Here is a 22,378-nt window from a genome sequence, read left to right as displayed (position 1 = left end):
ACTCGCCTTCCCTTCCCGGCCGCCTGCACGAGAAGGAAGACGAGCGCACGTCTGGCCGTCTCTCCCGATCAGATGCGATCTGAACGAGCTCCCGCCGCCTTCCGCGTACTCAGGCTCCTGCTGAGCGCCTGCCTGAGTTGTGACGAGAGATGGCTGGCGGATGGATGTTTGCGTGATGCCTGGAGGTGTGTGCGCCGTGGATGGCCAGCTTGTGAGTTGTGTGCGTGCCCTCCTTCCTCCTGGGATGGATGGACGGGGTACTCCCTCTGTTCCATAATATAGTGCCTATAGATTTTTGCAAAAGTCAAACATTACAAACTTTCATCATATAAAGAAAAGTAGGTACATCTAGAATACCGAATGCACATCATTGGATACATCATGAGTTATATTTTCAGAATGTACATGTTTAATATTGTAGATGTAGACTGTTTTTTCTATATACTTGATCAAAGTTGGCAAAGTTTGACTTCCTCAAAAATCTATAGGCACTACATTGTGGAATGGAGGGAGTAGTATTTATAGGGAATTGCAGAAGGGTAGGGCGCCGCCCCGGCCGCCGTCACGGTTCCGATATTTCTGGACGAGATATGGATTGTTAGCGTATACCCTGTGCGTACGGGTTGCAGACTCCTCGCCGTGCATACCCTGTGTGAGATGATGCCACGTGGTCTACCTTGCCATCCGACGATTCGCTGCTCATCCGCTCGCTTCGTTGGTTCTCTCGGCTCAAGCGCCCCTGCGTTCGGCTCCAAAACTGCCCCGCAGCCTCTAAAGCTTCGGCTCGGCTGGACTGAGCGCACGATCTACCGGCCGATCTGGACTGGAATCAGCTCAGGTGCCGCCGCATCCCTTGTCGCAGTTGCCGCCGTTGCTGCCGTAGTTGTCTCTGTCGTTCGCCACCGGCCGATCTTCTGCTTCCGCCGTTATCTCCTTAGTCCCCCTCTTGCCCCTTGTCCGGCACGGCATAGCAGGAGTTCGGCCGCCAGCCAGACGACGCAGGTACGTCTTCAATTCCCTTTTTCTTCTGCTAGCAGCTGCTCCCCTTTTCTCATGTTCATTGTTTTTTGTTTCTAGTGTCAATCTATTTCGTTCTAGTGGAAGTGGTGACCAAGCTGTCAGGAATCGTAGGTGTTCAGGTTTATGTTCAGTATCTAAGCTGAACATAAGCTGATGTTCACTACCTAAGCTATTCGTTATGTTCAGTACCTACGCTGAACCTAATTGTAGGTGTCAGGAAGTGGTGACCAAACCTTTGATTAATCACTGTTCAGTATGTTCAGTACCTAAGCTATCAGGAATCGTGGTGTCAGCAGAACAACCTTGATGATGCAAATAATGGCAACACAAAGGATTGTCTCACCCTCGACCAAGTCTCCTCCATGTTTTTTACTTGTCAAGTTGCGATGTCATGGATACCACATGCATACTTCACTGTCTAACTGAACAAACTTGATAATTCATTCTTTGCAGAAGAATTCGGAACTACTTTAGCATTGAAGAAAAGGAGGCTGAGAGGAAACCATTGGAGAAGATGGCATAAGAGATCACTTAGGATATATACAAGTAGCCAGAAGGTGCAATTAATGTTGATCAAGTGGAAAAATATGCAACTAGCTAAAGGTTTAGCTATAAGACTTGCTCTGAACTTTGCAACACAAGCATGTTTTCAGAAAATGGAAATACCATCAGATTGCTTGTCGTCGATCAACAAGATGAAGAGCGCAAAGCAAGACAGATTCCATACTAGCATCATTATTGATGATATCATATGTAAAACCCTGAAATTTGTCGTGTAGCTTTCGTCATGTAGATATGTCTTGCAAGGAAGCATCTCATGTTCTGGCAAAATCAGCCAAACATGATATAGGTTCCTGCTGGTATAGTAAGTACCCTGAGATTGTAAGGACCAAATGATGTAAATAATAGCTAGTGGAATGTCTCTTGATTTCGTGCAAAAAGAAAAATCTGCATGTGCTATTTGGATGTCTTCATAAATCTGTAGTTAAAAATTATAATTGTTTCTCTACTTTCTCTCATTTGCTATTCAACCACAGCGAAGATGCTATCTTTTTTTGTCTAGGCCTAAACTTCAGTTGAAGTCAGGCCTGAATGCGTCATCTTGCTGGCCTCCTTCTCCTGTCATGGTGGCCGTGTCCTCCTCCTGACATGACTTGGGCAGATCCATAGTACATGCCGTGGCGTGACATCATAGACGTCGAAAGATACAAGGTTGAGGAGCAATTGTTCTCATCAACGAGGTTTATCGTTTATGTGCTGCAAGCCAGAAGAAGAACCACCATGGTCGTCCTTGGAGGCGACGGTGTCAGATTCCGGCATGGCCACTCCCAACCTTCTCCACGCTGAGATGCCGATCAGACTGTTGCAGCACGACCCGTGGCGGCCGCGGCTGTTGCTCCGGCCCGATCCAGTTATGGGAGGGAGAAGAAAATTCATGATCTAATCGCCGCTGCACCGAAAAAGCAAAAGCTACCCGTATCTGTCGGAATCAATCGCTGCGAAATTGACGGAAGCCGGGATCGCACGTAGATGGGCAATTTTGGAGCCGAACGTAGGGGCGCTTGAGCCGAGAGAACCAACGAAGCGAGCGGGTGAGCAGCGAATCGTCGGATGGCGAGGTGGACCACGTGGCATCATCTCACACAGGGTACGCACGGCGAGGAGTCTGCAACCCGTACGCACAGAATTTTTTTCCTGTTGTTTCAGCCCCTCGTCCAAGTAGAGAAGCCGTTTAAATCTTTATCTCCTGTGGAGTCTTTAGCCGATACAAAAATTCTTGACCGAGGCCTTTTTGAGTTCCCACATGGATGGGCTAGCCGGCTGGCCTGTTATCTATACGTACGTACACACGCCACACTTGCCGGCCGGCCCGGGTATTTTGTTACGTACACATACGCTAACACTCAGAGCGAATACATGCATTCCAGCTCTGTACGACCCGGCAGGTACACATACGCATGTTGCCCGCCCCAATCAAATGTACGTATGTGTTAGTACGTAGCTCTCCTTGGTATATCTGCATGTGCATTGGTCATGCATGGGCCATGCAAGCACATGCACTAAGGGCATGCACGTAAGTAAACATCTAAACACACACACGAGGAGCTTGTGCACTTCGAAAATTCATTCATTTTCCCAGAATAATTTCATTTGCTAAATCACGTACAAAAGTACGTCAAACACGCCACAGTTGCAAATAGGAGGAAGAAGAGATTGGCAGGGCGACCCATGGTGCTTGAAGTTTTGCGGAAGTACAGAACTGCTTGCATGAGAAGCCAATAAGAAACTGAAGAGATGATGGGATGAGCTTGCAGAGGGGAAAGAAGAAGATATGATACCAGTCAATGGAGCTTGATATCTGAACGACGATCTTGAGGGCGCGGTGGTACTTGGACTCCTTAGTGCTCAACTGATCGATTATCGTCCCCCTCTTACAGTTTATAGTATTCAGGACCATAAATTAGACACACCTATCTAGGCGGTCCCACTAGTTCCAAAAGGCCACAAATATCCTCATCGTAGTGGATCACCCACTACTCTTCTTTATTCAAAACAGAACTAGGCGTGGATGTTAACATAAATATTTTCATAAGAATCTTTGATAGTACCAAGGAAGATGCTGCATACGATGTCTTTGATTTGCACTAAATAATGGCAAGTACGATGTTCTTTAGATCAAGTTATGGTTATCAACTTTTCATCCAAGAAAACAACGTTGTCTTTTCATGTACTTCCTCTGTATACTAATATAAGAGCGTTTAGATCACTAAAATAGTGATCTAAACGCTCTAATATTAGTTTACGGTGGGAGTAATAAATAATATTTGCCCCCGACACAAAAAGTTATAATATCAACGGCTTCCTGTTAGAACTAAATTGATGGACGAGTTTCCATTTGGGCGTACTGCCTGCTGCTGATCTTGTTGGGCTGCTGTGGCTGCCCAATATTTTCTATTGTAAATGGTGCTGCTGGAAGTGCCGTTCTTTCTGCACTTACCACAGACTCGCCTTGGAGCTGCAATGCAGGCGCATCAAAATTTCTTTCTACCAGGCACCTTAGTATGCAAGTTCAAGTTCCACTGGGTCCATATATATATAAATCTTCTTGAGAATTGTGGGGGTCAGAAATTGCATTTCGGCATGGATCTTTTTTAAGAGAGGGTTGGCATGGATCTTTTACTTGTTGAGGAAGGTGTGTAAAAAGAAAGAGAAGCCATTTTTTATGTTAGATATGCAAATTTTAAGTTCAATTTTCATCCACTGGCTTACTAGAATTATCTAGAAGAACTGAGGTGTGGAATCAGATAATTAGGCAATCCTAGTTCAATGGTATCCACTGTTTTACTTTTCGTGCTGAATTCAGTGTGGTATTCATGGCTGATAGATCATATTGTTGTAATGCAGAAGTACATAGTTTGTCAGAAGTAGAATATTGTGTTGCGAAATAACTTGACATTGTTTATTGGTGCAAACTGAAGATACTAATGCTTACCATTGTTTACAGGTGGAAACACGACAGTTGGCGAAAACGGCAAATAAGGTCTTTGGGCGGAAACACGGCTGGACCCCTGTGATCAGGAAGCTGGCCATGTAGTTTTGTGGGTCGGTAGAGAACTCGAGCCTCGCCTGCTGTGGTCCAAATTCTGTTGCCGTTTCTAATTTAGCTGAATGCGACAATCCTCCCCCTCCACTCTAAGGCTTAACTATGCAAACTTGAATGAACAGATATAATATATTCCTAGCCTGTGTAGTTTATCTGAAAATAACAATTGTTCTCGTACATTTTCCCCAGATGATTATGGCAGTTTTTTCATACATATACCACCAACAGTTCATCTCACCCCACAATTTCTCTGTTGACGCAATCTTGGATCAGGTCCATATCTACTGCACCTTGTTGGTTTTCGTTTGATCTTATTATTGTCCTGTGTATCGCGTGTGGTTCTCATCCACCCACGTCGTACCTTCTTTCGCCATCATCCAGATCTTAAGAAACCTGACGTACAAGGAGCAAGCACCACATGACATGGAAGGCCTTTGACAGCCGTGACTTAGCAAGCACCACATTGCAAAGCTTAATCATTTGAATCACTTGCTCCTGGTGTGAGACCATGTAGTCACTATGCCTATCAGTCAGATATTCAGATCACTCAATTGATTATCTCGAGCATTTTCTCATAACAAATTTACATTGTTTATTGATACGAATCGAAAATACTAACCAATGCAATTGCTTACAGGATGACAAAACTAAGTACAGTTTGCTTACTGCATAGAGATCTAATCTGGTATTCTGGTGGTACTGATGACTACCTGAAAGATGGGCTTGCAGTTGCCGGCATGTCATTTAATTTTGACTCCCTTGATACCACAAGCTCACAACCATACCAGGCACTGCTTCGACATTTCTGCCGACGACTTTTTAGACCGCTCTCTCGATGTCAGAAATTCCAAAAGGTTAAGTCTTTTGTCTTGGTAGGTGTCCGCCGAAGTAATCTAGTACAGTAGACGTCTGACTCAAGGAAAAACTACCTTAGATGTCCCTAATCTTGCTGTAAACGCCTGCAAGAGTGCTATTTAGAGTACTATTAGGGGTTGCTAATTAAGCTTGTATATCTTATCTGGATTCAAATTTGCTTCTGATGTCTAGGTCCCGAAATCGTCATTCTAGTTGTTTTCGTCATCCTTGTAAGCATCTACACTGGTAAGCATTAGTAGTCCAGTTGACCAATAAACATTGTCAAGAAAGACTTCCAATCAGCAGTCAAGAAACACTAGGATAATTACCTTTTCTGGACGTTGTGGAAAACATGAAATAAATATTGTTGTAAAGGTATTAGACCTAGAGATCCTACTACTGACGTGATTTTCCTATGTTCATGATCTGTAAACTTGGGCAAGACTTCAGGAAGGTGCTTTGCAGAAACTTCTGTGGCAGGGAGCTAGTGCGATGGTGAAAACGGCGAAGGAGATCTTCAGGCGGCAACACGGCTGGACCCTGTGATCAGGAGGCTGGCCATGTAGTTTTGTGCATCGGTAGAGAAATCGAGCCTCGCCTGTTGTGGGCTAATTTCTGCTGCTGTTTCTAATTTAGCTGAATGTGCAAAGTTGAATGAACTTGTTTATGATTTGATATATTCCTAGGCTGTGCAGTTTAGCTGAAAATAACAACTCTTCTTGTGCATTTTTCCCAGATGGTTGTGGCAGTTTTTGCATACATGTACCACCAATCGCCATCTTGCCCCACAATTTCTCTGTCCACGCAATCTTGGATCAGGTCTGTCGTATCTACTGCACCTTGTTGGTTTTCATCTGGTCTTACTATTGCCCTGAGTATCACGCGTGGTTCTCATCCACACACGTCGTACCTTCTTTTGCCATCATCCAGATCTTAAGAAACCTGATGTACGAGGAGCAGAGGAACTTGTATGAGCAACTCTGGGAGATGATGTTAGGCAAGTTATGCAAAGCTGAGAAATTGTCTGCTTGCTTATGAAAAACACACAATCCAATGCAGTATGCTGGCGGTGTACGTATTTATTTATTTGAGTGCTCCCTCGGTTCGCTGTCATGAATGTAGCTCTAGATTCACCGTGTACAGCATCGTCATCGCCGCGGCTCTCCCCTGTACCCTTGTGAGTCGTGATGGAGTGATGGTGTCCTTGTCGAAAACATTGCACATAATGAATGTATGGACTGTGGATGATAGGGCTAACTAATTAATTAGGTGCTTGACTCCCCTGCTGCTGATTGATTTATTTATCCTCTGCACTAATTCCCCTGCATAAATTGCCGCTTTGTGTTTTTTTGGATCGCCTCAAATATTTTGAGAATGCACATGATATCAGTAATCACCACCTTGCATCTGTCGGTTTGTTTGTCTCATGTTATATGATAGACCTTAGCTACATATGTAGTTATGCCTCTCATATACCCGGCCCATACATGGCATGGCAAATTTATTTGATGTTTGCCTTTGTGCATGTCCTAGATTCACAAAAATACTGCAAGTATCTGGGAAGGATGCACTAATTGGAGTATAAGTATTAGGTATTTGACTTGTTCAGACTAGTATTAGGTACTTGATCATTCTCATGGATGCATGCTTGAAGTTAGTGCGACTAACTAGTATTATATGTTTCATGTCCTTATCTGATATCAATCTTAAAGTTAGTTAACGAGGACTGGCCAGCTGGGGATGTCAAGGACTCTGCTAATCTGTTTACTTCCCAGCCTTCTTCTCCAAGACAATGACTATTGTCTCGAGAAACTTGACATGAAAGTTAACTAATCCACAAGCAAACGACCTTGACTAATGTTGCTAAGCACTGAAGGCGTTGCCGTGGTGTTTCAAAACATGAAGATAAAATAAGTGATTATTGGTACATGTGTTAAAAATAGAGTAAGCAGGAAGTCTATTCAATGTCTGGATACTAAGTGATTGTGCAAAATAAGTGTCCTTGACGTTAGCACTTGCCTCATGGATGATGCATTGTTATTGCCTCCCATACCCTATATATATCACTCCACGCTCAGCCAAGCAAGCAAGCAAAACACAGTAGTTAACACTGAAGTTCAAGTCATATCCATAGGTATCACGCAAGGGAGAAATGGCCGGCGAAGACGAGCTGAAGCTGCTGGGTACGTGGGCGAGCCCCTGGGTTTCCAGGGTGAAACTCGCGCTCCACCTCAAGGGCTTGAGCTACGAGTACGTGGAGCAGGACCTCGACAACAAGAGCGACCTGCTCCTCACGTCAAACCCGGTGCATAAGAAGGTGCCAGTGCTCATCCACAACGGCAAGCCAATCTGTGAGTCGGTCGTCATTCTAGAGTACATCGATGAGGCCTACGGCACTACAGGCCCCTCCCTCCTGCCCACAGACCCCTACGAACGTGCCATTGCTCGGTTCTGGGTAGACTACATTGACCAGAAGGTTTACTCTTATAGTGTTCTGTGTTGTTGATTTCACATTTATGTATGTGGTGAGCTGATTAACATTGCCATTTGGTGCATGCAGCTAGTCATCCCGTGGAAAGTGGCGTTCACGGCCGACGGAGAGGAGGAGAAGACCGAGGGGATAAAGCAGATGTTGGCGGTGGTGCAGACGCTAGAGGGGGCTCTCAAGGAATGCTCCAAGGGGAAGCCCTTCTTTGGTGGTGATAGTGTTGGATACGTGGACATTGCACTGGGCGGTCTCTTGGCATTTTTGCAAGGAACTGAAGAGCTATGTGGTACCAAGCCCTTTGACATCGCCAACACCCCACTTCTGTTGGCGTGGGTGGAGCGCTTCACCGCGTTGGACGCCGCCAAGGTGGCCCTGCCGGACGTCACCAAGTTGGTTGAGTTTGCCAAGACGAAGCGGGCTCAGATGGCTTTGTCTATCAAGAAGTGAACTGAGCTGTCACCCGAATGGTTCAGATTGGCGAATATTTATTAAGTTATGTTTTCTAAAATACATGTACTAGTATAGTTGCGTATTATCTCTGTTGGTGTCTCTGTCAAACATTTCATGCATGGAATATTTTACTGAATAAAGAAGATTGAATGATTTGTTATAATATCTTCTTTCTTGTTAATATCCTTCGACAATCAGGGTGAAAACCTTTGTCCACTTTGGCAAACACCACGGTGGCGGTGTTTACCGTTGTGTCCCTCTTGTGTGTGTGTGTGGGGGGGGGGGGGGGGGGGGGCGTCTACGAGTGTGGAGCTCCCCCAGGCGTGATGGCGTGTCTCATGTTCTTCTTTCTCGGTGACACACTTGATGCGTTTAATTGTGTATGGTTTTGCATTTTTAGCATTCTCCACTAGTTCTGTCGTGTCTTTATGTTTGATTAGCTTATGAGGTTTTCCTCAATAGCATGTATCGTTTGTCTCGGCTTTATTAATATAAAACAGGGAGAAAGCGTGTTACAAGGATGGAATTGGACTCTTCCTCCGTGATTCCAGGTATTTTTGTAAAATGACTGAATTGGTCTCTAATTTTTCGTTCTTCAGTGACCCTTATCTTAAATGTATTCTCGTGCTTATCTAATGGACGTTTGGGTCCTGGAAGATCCCTCCTTAGTTTGATTTTTCTAGTAGAGGACTTTATTTAAAAGACCTTTTAAAATGTTTTTTAAAAACCTTTATTTTTTTAAGGATAGAAATGGTTTAGGGGACTAGCGTTTTCTCTCTCCTTCCCACAATGTTAGCTGTTTATTTAAGGGAAAATTAATATTTTTTCATCCCTCAACTTAGCAATAGTTTAGAAATGATTTCTCAACTACAGAACCAAATAAGGCTAGTCCCCCAACACTCAAAGCCAGATACTTTTCGTCGCTTCTGCTGTTTTAGACGGTTTTGTGCTGATGTGGCATGGTTTTAACCATTGACCTCACCACATCATTGTCCACCTCGCAACAGCTCAACCACCTTTCACCTCTATATGAGAACGGGACCCAACAAAGCCTAGCATTCAACACACCATGCATGGCGTCCCACGTCCAAGAAGATGAGCTCACCATGAGCAGCGATGAGTTGCTCCAAGCTCAGCTCGAGCTCTACCACCATTGCTTCGTCTATGTCAAGTCCATGGCGCTCGGTGCCGCCACCGAATTGACCGCGTGCCATTTATACTGTCGACAATGTCCAACCCTTTTCTTAGATGGTCCAACCCTTTTGTTTGTTTGTTATATTATTATTTTTTTTGAGGGAGAAATTTAGAAAAAGGAGGGTTTCTATTTTTTTTCGCAACCTTATTATTTTCAGGAAAGTAGAGTAGTGCTCAATCACAGCCGTGGGATCCTGATCCAGCGGTGACTATGTATAGCATAGCAGTAGCAGCGCCACTCTCATTCGCCTGCCCCCAATCCCCCTCCCATCCGAGCACTCATCTGCCCCAGGCACTCTAGCGGAGGATCCTCACATCTCCTCCCTTGGCCGCATGGCTTGCGCTGCCCCCTCACTCAATCTCAGTCCGGCCGTCAACGCTCTCCACCGTTGGCGCTGCCGCTAGAGGAGAGCGTCAATCATCGCGGTCGTGCGTGAGACCCAGCACAACACAGGTAGGCGACATCCCCCCTTTTCTCTGTGCTGGTTGTATTGTACCTTCAGTTCAGTTTTGTGTGTAGACAAAATTCAGTTCAGTTCAGTTTTTTGTGTAGACAAAATTTAGTTGAGTTGAGAGTAAAATCCCCCGTTTCTGTATCTTAATTGGGCCGATAAACTGCATATGTACTACTCCCTCCGTCCCATAATGTAAGACGTTTTTTGACACTATACTAGACACAAGAAATGTCTTACATTATTAGACGGAGGGAGTATATACTAAAGGTGAATGTTTTCTGTGCTGGAACTATTTCCTGGGTTTCTTTTATTGCCCTTCAGAGTTGAAGACTTTCAATTCCTGATGTAAATCTATCTATCTGTCTATATCTATGCTTGTACCATTTCATGGTCAAACTCTAAAACTAGAGAAACTGAGGAGAGGCCTCAAGTAGGGGATCGTTGATAGCTAGTCTCTTCACTTCTTATTTTCTTAAGCATCGACATTAGCCAAAGGCTCTGTGGTTATTGAACAAAGCAAAAACTGAATTTGTTGCACAATATATTTACACATGAGCGAAAGAAACTGATTCACTGATTCTATCGCGATTCGCAGGACCCTTCTGATTCACTGATTCTACCTCCTTGGAGTTGGCGGCATGGCGTGCACTGTCCACTCACTATCGCGCTTCAATCTCAGTCCGTCCGTCGAAACTCTCCTTCCCCGCTGCCGCTGGAGGAGAACTTCATCAGGCCCAGCAAAGGTAGGTGACATCCTTACACCCGGCCCCTTAAGTTCAGTTGAGTAAAATCCCCCGTTTCTGCATCTTTATTGGGGCGATTACTGAGGTGAATACTTTCCGTGCCTGTGATTGAGCACCAACCAGCTTAATTAGCCGAGTCCCTCTGCTTGTGTCTTTATCTGATTTTATTTAAGATGCTGAATCGGATTCTTGTTGGCATTGAAGCCCCTGCACTTAGTGGTTGATAAGTAGTAAGCATGATGCAGAGAGATGACAGCGATGATGAACAGACAGCTGGTGCTCCCTTCCCTCGGTCTCACTTTTCACTCACATGTGAAATATCTGAAGCTGAGGAGGGAGCTAGGTTGTCTGCCCTCTCTCGGTTACCGAGGTTCATTTCACTTCCTCTCATCCATGAGAAAAGATGGTCCTTAATTTGGCTCAAATTTGCCTGGACATGCTGCTATTATGCTTTGGATCCCCTCTTGACTGACTGTTCCTACTAAATTCTTCCTACGTTCTTTCATCTGTTCTGTGACCGTGTGCTTCTAGGAGTTAACAAATACTAGATGTGCTTTCATCTTGGAGGGGCCTTCATGCAACCATGGCGCAGGAACCTTTTGTTGTATCTGTTCACTGGATGTACTATTCTTTCACTCCGATCTGGAAAACCAGATCTTAGGGTTTCCCCCAGAGCAGCACGAGTGAGTCGACAGTAGTTATAGGACAATGCCTTCCTCAAAGTAACGGCGCAGAACACCGTCATCGTCCGTCGTCGGCTCGGTTCTCACCGGCAACTATGTCTCCCCGACTCGCAACCGGGACTAGATTTCACATCTCGAGATCCGATGTAGGAGATGACCACCCAGCCTCAGGTCGACCACCTCCGATGTAGGAGATGACCACCACCGCCATTATCCTCGTGTTGCGATGCAAACCCGGAGTACTTCAGCGAGCCGTCACCGAATCCGATGAGATGCAGCAATTTGAGGACGTAATGGCAGCCTCCCGCCTAGACCCGAAGGTCCTAGATCAAGCTCGGGACGCGCCCCGGCCACCGCTGCCGCCACCTCTTGCTAATCCCCCCGGCTGCAGCCAAGCGCCCCATCGCGCACCGGCCGCCGCTGCCCGCCATCCTCATCGCAAGGAGATCCAAGTCAGGCTGCCGCCGCTTCAAATCTCGGGGCGCCAGAGGTGGTACGCCGCCCCCGCGCCACAGGGCCTGTGCCCAGCGACGTTGCCGGCGGCGGCGGCGGCAGGAGGGAGTTGTGCGGTTCCACTATGGCCAGTCTTATCTCAATATCTTGATGAGGCCACATACTTTTCCGGTACAACTAATTATTGGGACCGAGCTAGCTTTTGTACTGATGGAGCTGTACTGTTTGATTTGAATGGTTACCTATAATACTCCTATATATATATGTGGTGGTTGGAATGTCTAACAGTGGAGCATTATTTTTTAATTCATGCCTAGTGTGAAATCTATATAGAATAAAGATAGAGCAAGCTTTAGCTGCGAGCCCCTACATACACCGTGCACACGTTGGTCTGATCGCCATGACTTCCTCCTATATGTTGCTTTCCCTCGTCTTCCTCCTGGCTACCTCGTCGGCGCGCGCCGGCGGGTTCAAGCACCTCCACCTGTACATGCACGAGACCTTCACGGGCCCAAACGCCACGTTGTTTTCGGTGGTGCCGCCCCTGCACCGGGGCGACAACGCAAGGTTCGGGATGGTTGGAGTGCTCGACGACGAGCTGCGCGACGGCCCGGACCCGAGAAACTCGTCTCTGGTCGGCCGGTTCCAGTCCCTCTTCGCCTTCGCGGGGCTAGTGACGCCGCCGGGCATGCAGACGGCGACCAGCCTCGTGTTCACGGCCGGGGAGCACGCCGGGAGCACGCTGGTCATGGTGGGCAGCATCGTGAGCTCCGAGGGCCCCTACGAGACCGCCGTGGTGGGCGGCACCGGCGCGTTTAGGATGGCGCGCGGGTACTGCGTTCTGACGGCCGTGTGGAGCCCGACGCCGGAGTCCACCGTGTACGAGGTAAACCTGTTGTTGAAGCTGGGAGGAAACCTGTTGGCAAAGATGGACGCCTGGAAACGTACGTATGCACTGTGAAATGTTCAACTGTTAAATGTTACTGGGAACTATGTAGATTAAACTGTACTTATGTGATCAATCTCCGGAGCTGGAGGCCTTCCTGCCCCAAGAGCTGGCAGATCCAAGCACAGTAGATCATTGTTCCCTGGAATAAGCACAGTAGATCTAATCAGTTTCTTCATTTAATTTAGATCTTCTTCAAACTATTAAGTACTCACTTCCTGTTAATTCATATGTTCCAAAGAGATTTTCTTTTTGTGTATCACTACTTCAAGTTGATATGTTAGGTTGAAATGTTCAGGTCAATACGGCCGGGTTCATTTTCACCGACTTAAATAAATGTTTGAGCTCAACCAGGCTAAGTTTCCTGCAACAAGGGTTCATTTTCCTGAAACTTGAATATAAAGCCTTCTTTGAAAGGAGAAGAGCCCGCTGTACATATGGCATCGTCATATGTCTCCTGGCATCCATATAATATTAAATCATGAATGTGCATCCTTTTCCAGGTTGCCAGTACAATAATTGAAGTCATAAGATTCATAATTGAAGTGATAAGATTCCCACTCATGCATGTCCTTCAAAGTTTCTTTTTTATTTGTGTCACTAGCTAGCACTTACTAGTTTATATAGCACGAGAGCATATCCTGTACTCCCAAGCATGCAGTACTCCAGCTGCACCAACCACATCACAGCCGTTGGATGGAACATGTAGGTACAGGATGAAGTGTGGACGCCCCATCCGCGAAGTTTGCAGAAAACCCCCTATAAAAGTATAGAATAATTGTAACAGTCCCATATCTAGCTCTAAAAGATGTGCTTCCCAGGTTTGGAACAGAAAAAAAACAGACAGGTCATGTATTTGTTTCATGCTGACACCACTATAAGGATTCCATTCTATTGCAACAACCATGTTTTGTTGAAATAAAAGACATATTGCCATAACTTAGTATTGTCACGATAAATACTAAATTTGTTGCAATAGAGGCCTGATATTGCAACGAACCGTGTCGGTGTTGCAATATGGTGGCGGTATTGCGACAAAAAAATCTGTTGCGCGAGGGCAGTTATTTTGTTGTGATAGAGACTACGTATTTCATCAGAATAACTATTTGTGGCAATATTCAGAAATATATTGCAACATCAACGTGACGTTGAATTAGTTACACATATTGTTGCAAGAAAGTGGCTACCTATTGCAACAAACTGTATCGGCGTTGCAATATGACAGTGATATTGCAACAAACAAATTCCGTTGCGCGAGGCAGCCATTTTGTTGTAATAGAGACTAGGTATTTCAACAGAATAACTATGTGTGCTAGTATTCGAAAAGATATTGCAACATCGGTGTGACGTTGCATTAGTTACAAGTGAAACAGTGAGAAAATATATTATTTGAATTTATAGATATTAAGTTATGAATTTTGCAAGCTTTAAGAAAATATTTTTAATTGCACCGATTTCAATTTAACCAAAACATTGGGAAAATTTTATAAATGGATAGAACACACTTTCTTAATAGAAATACATATTTAATTTGTTAAATTTGAATTTGAAATGGGCAAGTTGTTGCCATTTTCAAACTACTGTATTTGGGAAAGTAGTACTAAATGGCTAGTTTTTCAGTTGGGCCTTGTGTCGCTAGTTAAAAGTAAGACTGCCAGGTTCCAACACTGACCTCTAAATTGAGGTAATCACTTACCCGCGGTGCTCACCTGAAAATAAAACTTGCCCGTGATGCTAGCGAAGGTATGGTTTATCAACTGAAATTTTACGAATTTTGTACACTTAGTACTACTTTCTCCTCGCATATAGACCAATTCTGTCTATTGCTCGCCTCGCATATATTTGGGCGGCCCTGTACGCGAACCGGGTGGTTTTCTACTGGATTTCTTTTTTATTTTGTGCAAGTTCATGTTTAATTTCCCTTTTTATTTTTTAATTTATGTTCCCTATATATAAAAGTTTCAATAATTATTAGTGTACAATTATTGTGTATTCTAAATCTCTATTCTATTTTTGTTATTTTGTACCTTGAAGAGGTAAACATGAACTAATTTTTTTACACAATAATCTTTTAATGCACGTCAAACATTTTCTAAAAACACGTTGAACAATTTCTAAAAACACATTGATAATTGTGTAATAATAATAAATTTTAGAAATGTACTAATAATGTTAAGCATGTTTGTAAATATCTAAGAATAATTTTAAACAATAATATTGGAATGCACATTGAACATTTTCTAAAAATATGTTGAACATTTTTTTAAATACACTTGAATTTCGTTGGCCGCCCTAGCCATCGGCGGCTGCAGAACGGGCGGCGGCCTCGCCGGCTGGCCCTTCTTGCCGTTCTTGTAGCTAGCCACCACAAAAGCATCCACCTGCTACCCTGCCTGCTTAGCTTGTAGCGGCTGCTGCGTACGTACGTGCACCGGCGGAAAGTACTCGTCCGGAGTGACGTCCGACGCGGGCCTGTGGCCAACAGCGGGTGGGTTCCGGCATAGTTCCATCGACGTAGCCGAAGAGCCCAGCTCCCCTCAGCTGCGGCGTAACTTGTGTTCGCCACAGGACGTAGTTCGTCCGGGAGAGTTTCTCCGTGACCTGGCCGCTGAGATTGGTTTGGGCGGCGCTGGAGGAAGACATGGCTTGGGACGCACCTCCCCGACAATGTGCGAATAGGCGGCGCTGGAGGGTTTGGAAGAGGAGGCTCTGATTACCATGTGCGAATAGGCTAAAGCGTCTTACGCTCGATGTGAGGGGGCGCGTTACATGTTATAGGCTGCAGGGGCGCACCTCCCCGACAATAGCGCATACAAGTTTGTTGGAGGAGATTACAACTTGGAAAGGAAGAGATAAAGAGATAAGAGGTTTACAAGATATTGAAGGACTTGTCTAACAACCTAGTCTATCTCCTGTACGTCTCCTGTGCGCCAACTCTGATGTCCAATGTAACATGTATATGTGGTTAACAGGACACTGTTTGAAACAGTTTTTTATATACAGTATCATAATTGAATATGAAACACTTTTCTTATACAGTATCATAGTTGAACCCCCTGCCATTGATTGAAACAGTTTCTTATTTAGAGTATCGTATTTGAATATCTATTGATTCAAACAGTTTTATATACTGTATTATACACAGTTTTCTTTTACAGGTGAAGCTGTTTGTCACAATCTCTGTACACCGTAACAGTGTATCACTGACCAAGTGATGGCTATGTAAGATTATCATCTCATATTATGATAATTATATATAAAGGTTTTTGGTCTGTAGGTGGTTAGTTGTTTGAAATGCCTAACCTATTAAACTTTTTATTTGGTCAAACTTTAGTTTGATAAGTATAATTCTGGTTTTTTAATTTCAGTGTAATGGAGTCTGGAATGAGTTGTTGTTGACAATTTTTACTCGTCTCTAATGAATTCATTTTCTTATTCTCTTATTGACATGAGTGCAGTGTCATTGAAGCCTTGGCATTGATATGCACTGACCTCGATTTATTAACAAGACACCCCTTAAACATTTTCAACTCTACCATCTCCCACGGCAAGGGCATCTTCAAATACATTTGTGGAGAAAAAGGTTCAGTTCCAGTCGACTTACATTGCGCTTGAACCAAAGGTGCACATCTTGACATTATTTCAGTTTGATTAGAAAAGAAATTTTCATCGAAGTACCAACTCTGGAGTCGGCACCATTACCTACTAACCAGTTTTATTACAAAAGAAATTAGTTTAGTTACTTCACTGCTGGACTCCTACATATTAATGTCAGAAGGATCACAGTGTAGTGAAGTGTCGGATGAATTGCGGCCGTCAGCTTTTATTCGACTCTAATGGATTCATTCGTCTTTTATCTTTTAATCTCATTGACATGGGCGCAACAAACCAGTGGACTTATCCCAAAGCCTGGCCAGCGCCCCCTCCCCTCACCCTGTGGCGTGCCATATAGTAATGGCCCCACGCCCACATATGAAGGAGGATAGTCAACTTTTGTTTGCAAGAATATATGTAGTGTTGCTGCTGAATTAAAAAAAAAAGATTGGTATTATTATTTTGAGATATGAGACTGACATAGTGACATGTTCATTTTACTGGCCTGGCCTGGCCTAGAAATTTACAATTTAATGTACCAGCTCTATTAGCATCATTAATCCTTTAGTATTGACTGTGGAAAACTTTAGAAAAATCACATAATTTTTCTTTTGTCTAAAGTTTGTCATCCTGGTCTATACTCCCATCTTTCTCCTTAGATCCCTACGGTGCTCATCCCCATCGGGTTCATAAAGTTATTTGCAAAATTCTGGAATTCAATGTTCCATATATTTATAGTGTTAGTTACATCACAGGTAATTTCCTTGTTTACCAGTTGACAAATATATTTTTGGCTACCAGATGAGGTGACTGGTACTCCGCAGATGAAAATCTATGCGGTACAACTTCACCAAACAATCAAACATATATATTTTCTGGGAATTATTCTTTTCACACTGTTTAAAACACACTTCCAAACTACAAAATGGATAAGATTTAAAAACAATTACAAACCAAGTTAATAAACGAAGTTGGATGTCTTCTTCTTATTAGGCGCCCATTTCACCTTGGTCCCGATAAGGTTGATGCTTGAGGTTGAACTGAATATGCGGATATATTATCTTGAACAGGCATGACTGAATTTGCATCGATAAATCTATGAAGAATTGCAGTTTCTATGCTTGTCACACCCTCCAGTACCTTGATCACTGTTGACATGGAAGGCCTTTGACAGCCATCATTTAGCAAGCACCACATTGCAAACTTCATCATTTGAATCACTTGCTCATGGTGTGAGAGCATGTCTTCACTATGCTTGTCAATCAGATCACTCAATTGATTATCTCGAGCCTTTCCTCGTAACAAATTGGTGAGGTTGGAACTCGCCTCAGGCAGAGAATTATCAATATTTTTTCTCCCACTTATTAGCTCCATGACAACAACTCCAAAGCTGTAGACGTCAACTTTTTCAGTGATTTGCGAGGTTAACCATTCTGGTGCCAGATACCCAGGCGTGCCTCTCATCACCGTCACTACCTTGCTTTGATCCCTATCTATTAGCTTAGATAATCCGAAATCAGCCACTTTGGCATTGAAGTTCTCATCTAATAGAATATTTTGCGGTTTGATATCTAAATGAGCCATCTTTCGTCTGCACTCCTCGTGAAGATAACATAGGCCTTTGGCAATATCCAGAATGATTCTAGACCGCGTGCCCCAATTGAGTGGGGCATTGTTGTGGCGGTAATGGATCCACCTATCAAGTGACCCTCTCGGCATGTATTCATATACTAGAAGCCTCTGAGATTTCTCTGCACAAAAGCCAATCAGCCTGACAAGATTGATGTGTTCGATGCTTCCAATTGTCTCTACCTCTGCCAAGAATTCTTTCTTTCCTTGTCTAGCACTTTCCAGACGTTTCACTGCGACTCTCTCTTCACCTAATTTCCCCTCATAAACAGATCCAAATCCACCTTCTCCAAGTTTTTTACTGAACCCCTGAGTGCATTCTCTCAGCTTCTGAAAAGAAAACCTGGCTGGCATTCTAGCAAATTGATCAAAACTGAAGTCCTCATCTTTCTTGTCATAATATGCTCTCCTCCTCTGTAGATAAAGGGTGACAACAATAGCGAGTAATACAACAATAACAATAGCTGGAATTGCAGTGCCTAAGATGAGGTTGCTGTTGTTTGTGGAACGAGCAGAAGCAGCAGCTGAGTTGGAAGGGCCAAGCTGCACCTTGATGAAAACTGAGCTCTTGTAATTAACAGATTCAAGTTTTATTGATTGCAAGGAGAAGACCTTGGTTACCCACAAGCAATGGCCGTCGGTTCCAGTCTGGCCATAGTATTGTCTGAAGTTGACGGCCCTGCAGGAGCAGTTTTTCAAGCAGGCTTGTTTACAATCATCTGGGGTTGTTGCATTCTCAACGGGGTAGTTTACATCGAAGTAGGAAACTTCGTCGAGGGTTAAGAGCTGATGGTGTTGCATTTCTTGACAAGAGATTGGGGTCAGGGGTGTGCAACCAAGATTGTCCTTGGGATCACCAATCGGCTTGAAGTAGCCTGAACTATAATTATCCTGAAGGGGACAGGTGCACTTCCTGCCTGTGCATATTCCATACTCCCCGCACACAGTTGGGAAACCACAGTCACCAAAGTTTGGCTTCATTACCTCCTCCACAGCAGGCCAAGTTTCTTCTGCCATATCCCATTCATGCATCCTCAGGTGACCATCATATCCTAGTCTTATGAACTGGGCGGACGTAGTTGTTGGCCATGATATGCTATTCGGATCTTTAAATGTTGAGTTGAGAAAGATGCAGAGGCTGCTATTCATGAATGTAACCCTTGTTGTTTCATTTCCCGTCTTGTCTTCGTTTGATGTCAGCATATAGTAGTTTTGTGGTGGTGCAGATGCAACATAAGCATACAAACCATCCGAGAGTACAGTGGCATACAGCTGATTCTCTGTCCAATTTGTTGCAGATGTACTTGCTGTGAGCTTCATGCCCTCCAGAAGTGATTGTCCAGGGACCAATGCGTCGGTAGGATGATCAAATGACTGCCATACAGTTGCATTCATCAGATCAAACAGCACCAGATTGCCGATGTTGGTGATCACCATGCCAGCTACCGACCGCCCTGAGCTACCGGTCGACCAGACCAGGCTACCATCAGCATCACGAAGGATCAATTCTCCATCTGAAGTCAGCTCAACGGTGGCATTCTCCCTAACAGGACGAGCCCGGTTGGCCGACCAGACCACGGGTGGATTCCCACCAATGATACGGGTGTCAGGGTCGGTTTGGACAATGAACACGCCAAAGTAGAACATGTCGTAAGGTGGGGCACAGAAGAATCCCGTACCAAAGGACTGGCTATAGTATTTACTTTGTGAACGGAGGAGGATGGGGCGCACAACTAAACCTCCTTTGTAGTGGACGTGCGGGAGGGAGGCGTCGTTGTTGATCCACAGCGTCGAGAGGTTGGCTGTCGGATAGCCAAAGCTTTGTGCCGCGGAGAACAACGGTGCTGCAGTTGCAAGTACGAGGAAGAAGAGTCTGACAGGACCCATGGTGCTTGAAGTTGAATGGTAACGGAGACTGCATACATGGAAAGCCAGTAAGCAACCGAAGAGATGCAGGGATGAGCTTGCAGAGGGGAGAGGTAGTATACCGAGTCGATGGAGCTTGATCGCTGGAAAGATTATCTCGGAGACGCGGTGGTGCCTGGACTCCCGAGTGGTCAACCGATCAAAGATTGTCTCCCTCTCACAGTATCTAACCATACAGTAGACAGTATCATGATAACATCCCAGGTCTCAATAGTCACTAGTTCCAAAAGGTCACTATCTTGGTCTGCTGGCACAGGTCATTTTCGTGGTAGTTGCTCGCCTACTGCGCACTACTCTTCCTTATTCAAAACAAAACTAGGTGTGGATGTTAACATAAATATTTTCATAAGAAGCTTGACATATAGTACCAATTAAGAGGTCCCTGACTTGCACTAAAAAAAATGGCAAGCACGACGATCTTCAGATCAAGTCATATATAGTTGTCATCCAGCATTGTCTTTTCATGTAATAATATTTGCTGTTGGCACAAAGAACATTGACAGCTTTGTTGATGGACGAGCTGCCATTTGGACCTAGTGCCGGTTGCTGATCTTACTGGCCGGCTCTGTTGGCCCAGTCCCGACGTCGAGTACTTCCGACGATGAGATACGACCGACGACGAACGACAACGAAGCGAAGCAACACTGATTTCCGAACTTGGTTCCTGCCCCAAGCTGGCTCGATCTCTCCCGATCGATTATTCCGCTGCGCGTACGTAGCTAAACTAGCTAGCTAATCTCGCCGGATACACAATCCACGTACGCACGCAACACAGAGGCTGGCTTGATTGCCAAAGGCTCGTATCGAGCCTTTTCCTTTCTTTATTGCTTCTCCACGGTCGAGCGCATGCAGCAATCGCTGCTTCCGCTCCAGCAAAGTTAGCACTTATGCCCGTGAGATCGTCGTAAGTTTCGGAATCACCCCCCGCATCTGTAGTATCGACACGAGTTTCCGAATCATGATCATGAAGATGAACTTTTTCTTCCACGAGCGCGACAATTTCTTTAGCCGGCACTCGAAGAACTGGATCCTCCTCGTCCACGAGTTCAGTCATCAACATCATGTCACCATCGTCACCTTGCTGGGCCATGAGCGCCTTCTGCTTCGGTGCTTCCTCGCAGTCAGCCTTAAAGTGGCCAAGGAGGCCACAGTTATAACACCTCACTTTCCTGATGTCAAACTTTCTCCTCGGTGGTGGTGCAGCCTCATCGTCTGAGTCGTCCTCCGAGTCGGCGAAGTTCTTTCTCGCCGAGCGCTGCTTTCCCTTCTTCTTGCTGCTGCTCGTGGATCCGCCTTGCTTTTTGAGGGCGATCCACTGCGCCTTTGTGAGCATCACAAGCTCGTCGTTCCTCCCGTCCCCAAGACTGTACCGCATCCGCTCATCGTGAGCCTTGTACCGTCCGACAAGATCGTCGATGAAGAGAGTCGCGAGATCGACGCACTGCTCGATCGCCGTGACAATTTGCAGGTACCGGGGAGGGGCTGCGCGTAAGAACCGCCGGACAACCGAGGCCTCCGTGAGGTTTTCACCAAGCGCGCGGATCCGATTGACGAGAGTAGCCACCCGTGAAGCGAACGCATCCACGGACTCATTGTCGCCCTTGACCAAAGTCTCATAGTTCCTTAGGAGAGTTTGGAGATTGGCTTGCTTGACGCGGGTGTGTCCCTCGAACATGAGCTTCAAGGTATCCCACGCTTCCTTCGCTGTTTCTTTGGCAATCAGGTGTTGGAGGACATCCATCGGCATCACCGAGTAAATCGCCGACGCCGCCTGCCGATCCTTCCGGTGCTCGGCTCCCTCCTTCTTGAATGCGTTGCCTCCTGGGTCGACCGCGTCCCAAAGCTCGTTGGCGCGGAGACCACACTCCATGAGGGCCTTCCAGACCCCGAAGTTCTCGCGATCAAATCGTGGGTACGACGAATTCGCCGGAGCAGCAAATACTTTAGCCGCACCGGAGTATTCTGCCAGTTGCTTGTTCTTATCGTCGTCCGCCATGATCCTCCGTTACTAGAAGACCAACCTTGCTCTAGATACCAATTGTTGGGACTGGCCCCGGACGATGCGACGCCCACGAGTACTTTCCGCGGAGACGCGTACGTAGGCAGCAGCGGTAGCTAACCAGGCACGCAAGAGACAATCCGGCGAGACGCACGCGTATGCTCGAAGCTAACGCCTTAAGCAGCTGGATCGATTCTACGCTAGTACACGGCGAGTTGATGGCAAACAGGGCCGTGTCGGTCCTGTGCTTTTTATTGCTTTGATTGATCTTGCCTTGGTTACACGGGGTACAGCAGTATATATATTAGCTAAGCTAGTCCTACTAGTCCTAGTCCTAGT

At 45.3% G+C, this 22,378-nt stretch overlaps 4 protein-coding genes across 4 annotated transcripts; 2 read left to right on the top strand and 2 right to left on the bottom strand.

Moving 5' to 3' along the window:
* The first annotated feature begins 7,566 nt into the window (after positions 1 to 7,566).
* Positions 7,567 to 8,572, top strand: LOC109756718 (probable glutathione S-transferase GSTU6). The gene is made up of 2 exons (XM_020315555.4): positions 7,567 to 7,955; positions 8,040 to 8,572. The coding sequence occupies exons 1-2, from the start codon at positions 7,632 to 7,634 to the stop codon at positions 8,412 to 8,414; spliced, it is 699 nt and encodes a 232-aa protein (XP_020171144.1). The 5' UTR covers positions 7,567 to 7,631; the 3' UTR covers positions 8,415 to 8,572.
* A 3,773-nt stretch (positions 8,573 to 12,345) lies between these two features.
* Positions 12,346 to 13,042, top strand: LOC109756716 (dirigent protein 2-like). Its single transcript, XM_073503419.1, has 2 exons — positions 12,346 to 12,831; positions 12,944 to 13,042. Exons 1-2 carry the CDS (start codon positions 12,346 to 12,348, stop codon positions 13,040 to 13,042), a joined length of 585 nt encoding a protein of 194 aa, XP_073359520.1.
* Positions 13,043 to 17,263: 4,221 nt separating this feature from the next.
* LOC109756715 (G-type lectin S-receptor-like serine/threonine-protein kinase SD2-5) lies at positions 17,264 to 20,769 on the bottom strand. The gene has a single exon (XM_020315553.3). It carries the CDS (start codon positions 20,212 to 20,214, stop codon positions 17,488 to 17,490), a length of 2,727 nt encoding a protein of 908 aa, XP_020171142.1. The 5' UTR covers positions 20,215 to 20,769; the 3' UTR covers positions 17,264 to 17,487.
* LOC141026609 (uncharacterized) lies at positions 20,765 to 22,036 on the bottom strand. Its single transcript, XM_073503418.1, has one exon. It carries the CDS (start codon positions 22,034 to 22,036, stop codon positions 20,765 to 20,767), a length of 1,272 nt encoding a protein of 423 aa, XP_073359519.1.
* Positions 22,037 to 22,378: the final 342 nt, after the last annotated feature.

The sequence above is a fragment of the Aegilops tauschii genome, chromosome 1 (genome assembly GCF_002575655.3).
Source record: "Aegilops tauschii subsp. strangulata cultivar AL8/78 chromosome 1, Aet v6.0, whole genome shotgun sequence".
Lineage (NCBI taxonomy): Eukaryota > Viridiplantae > Streptophyta > Magnoliopsida > Poales > Poaceae > Aegilops > Aegilops tauschii.
The sequence above is the reverse complement of the archived record's forward strand: the minus strand, read 5'-3'. Positions and strand labels throughout refer to the sequence as shown.

Bases quoted from the DNA above. Each gene is read 5' to 3' on its own strand.
- LOC109756718 (XM_020315555.4), top strand. From the start codon at position 7,632: ATGGCCGGCGAAGACGAGCTGAAGCTGCTGGGTACGTGGGCGAGCCCC. The intron at 7,956-8,039 runs GTTTACTCTTAT...TGGTGCATGCAG, and splicing joins TAGACTACATTGACCAGAAG to CTAGTCATCCCGTGGAAAGT.
- LOC109756716 (XM_073503419.1), top strand. From the start codon at position 12,346: ATGACTTCCTCCTATATGTTGCTTTCCCTCGTCTTCCTCCTGGCTACC. The intron at 12,832-12,943 runs GTAAACCTGTTG...GGAACTATGTAG, and splicing joins CGGAGTCCACCGTGTACGAG to ATTAAACTGTACTTATGTGA.
- LOC109756715 (XM_020315553.3), bottom strand. From the start codon at position 20,214: ATGGTTAGATACTGTGAGAGGGAGACAATCTTTGATCGGTTGACCACT.
- LOC141026609 (XM_073503418.1), bottom strand. From the start codon at position 22,036: ATGGCGGACGACGATAAGAACAAGCAACTGGCAGAATACTCCGGTGCG.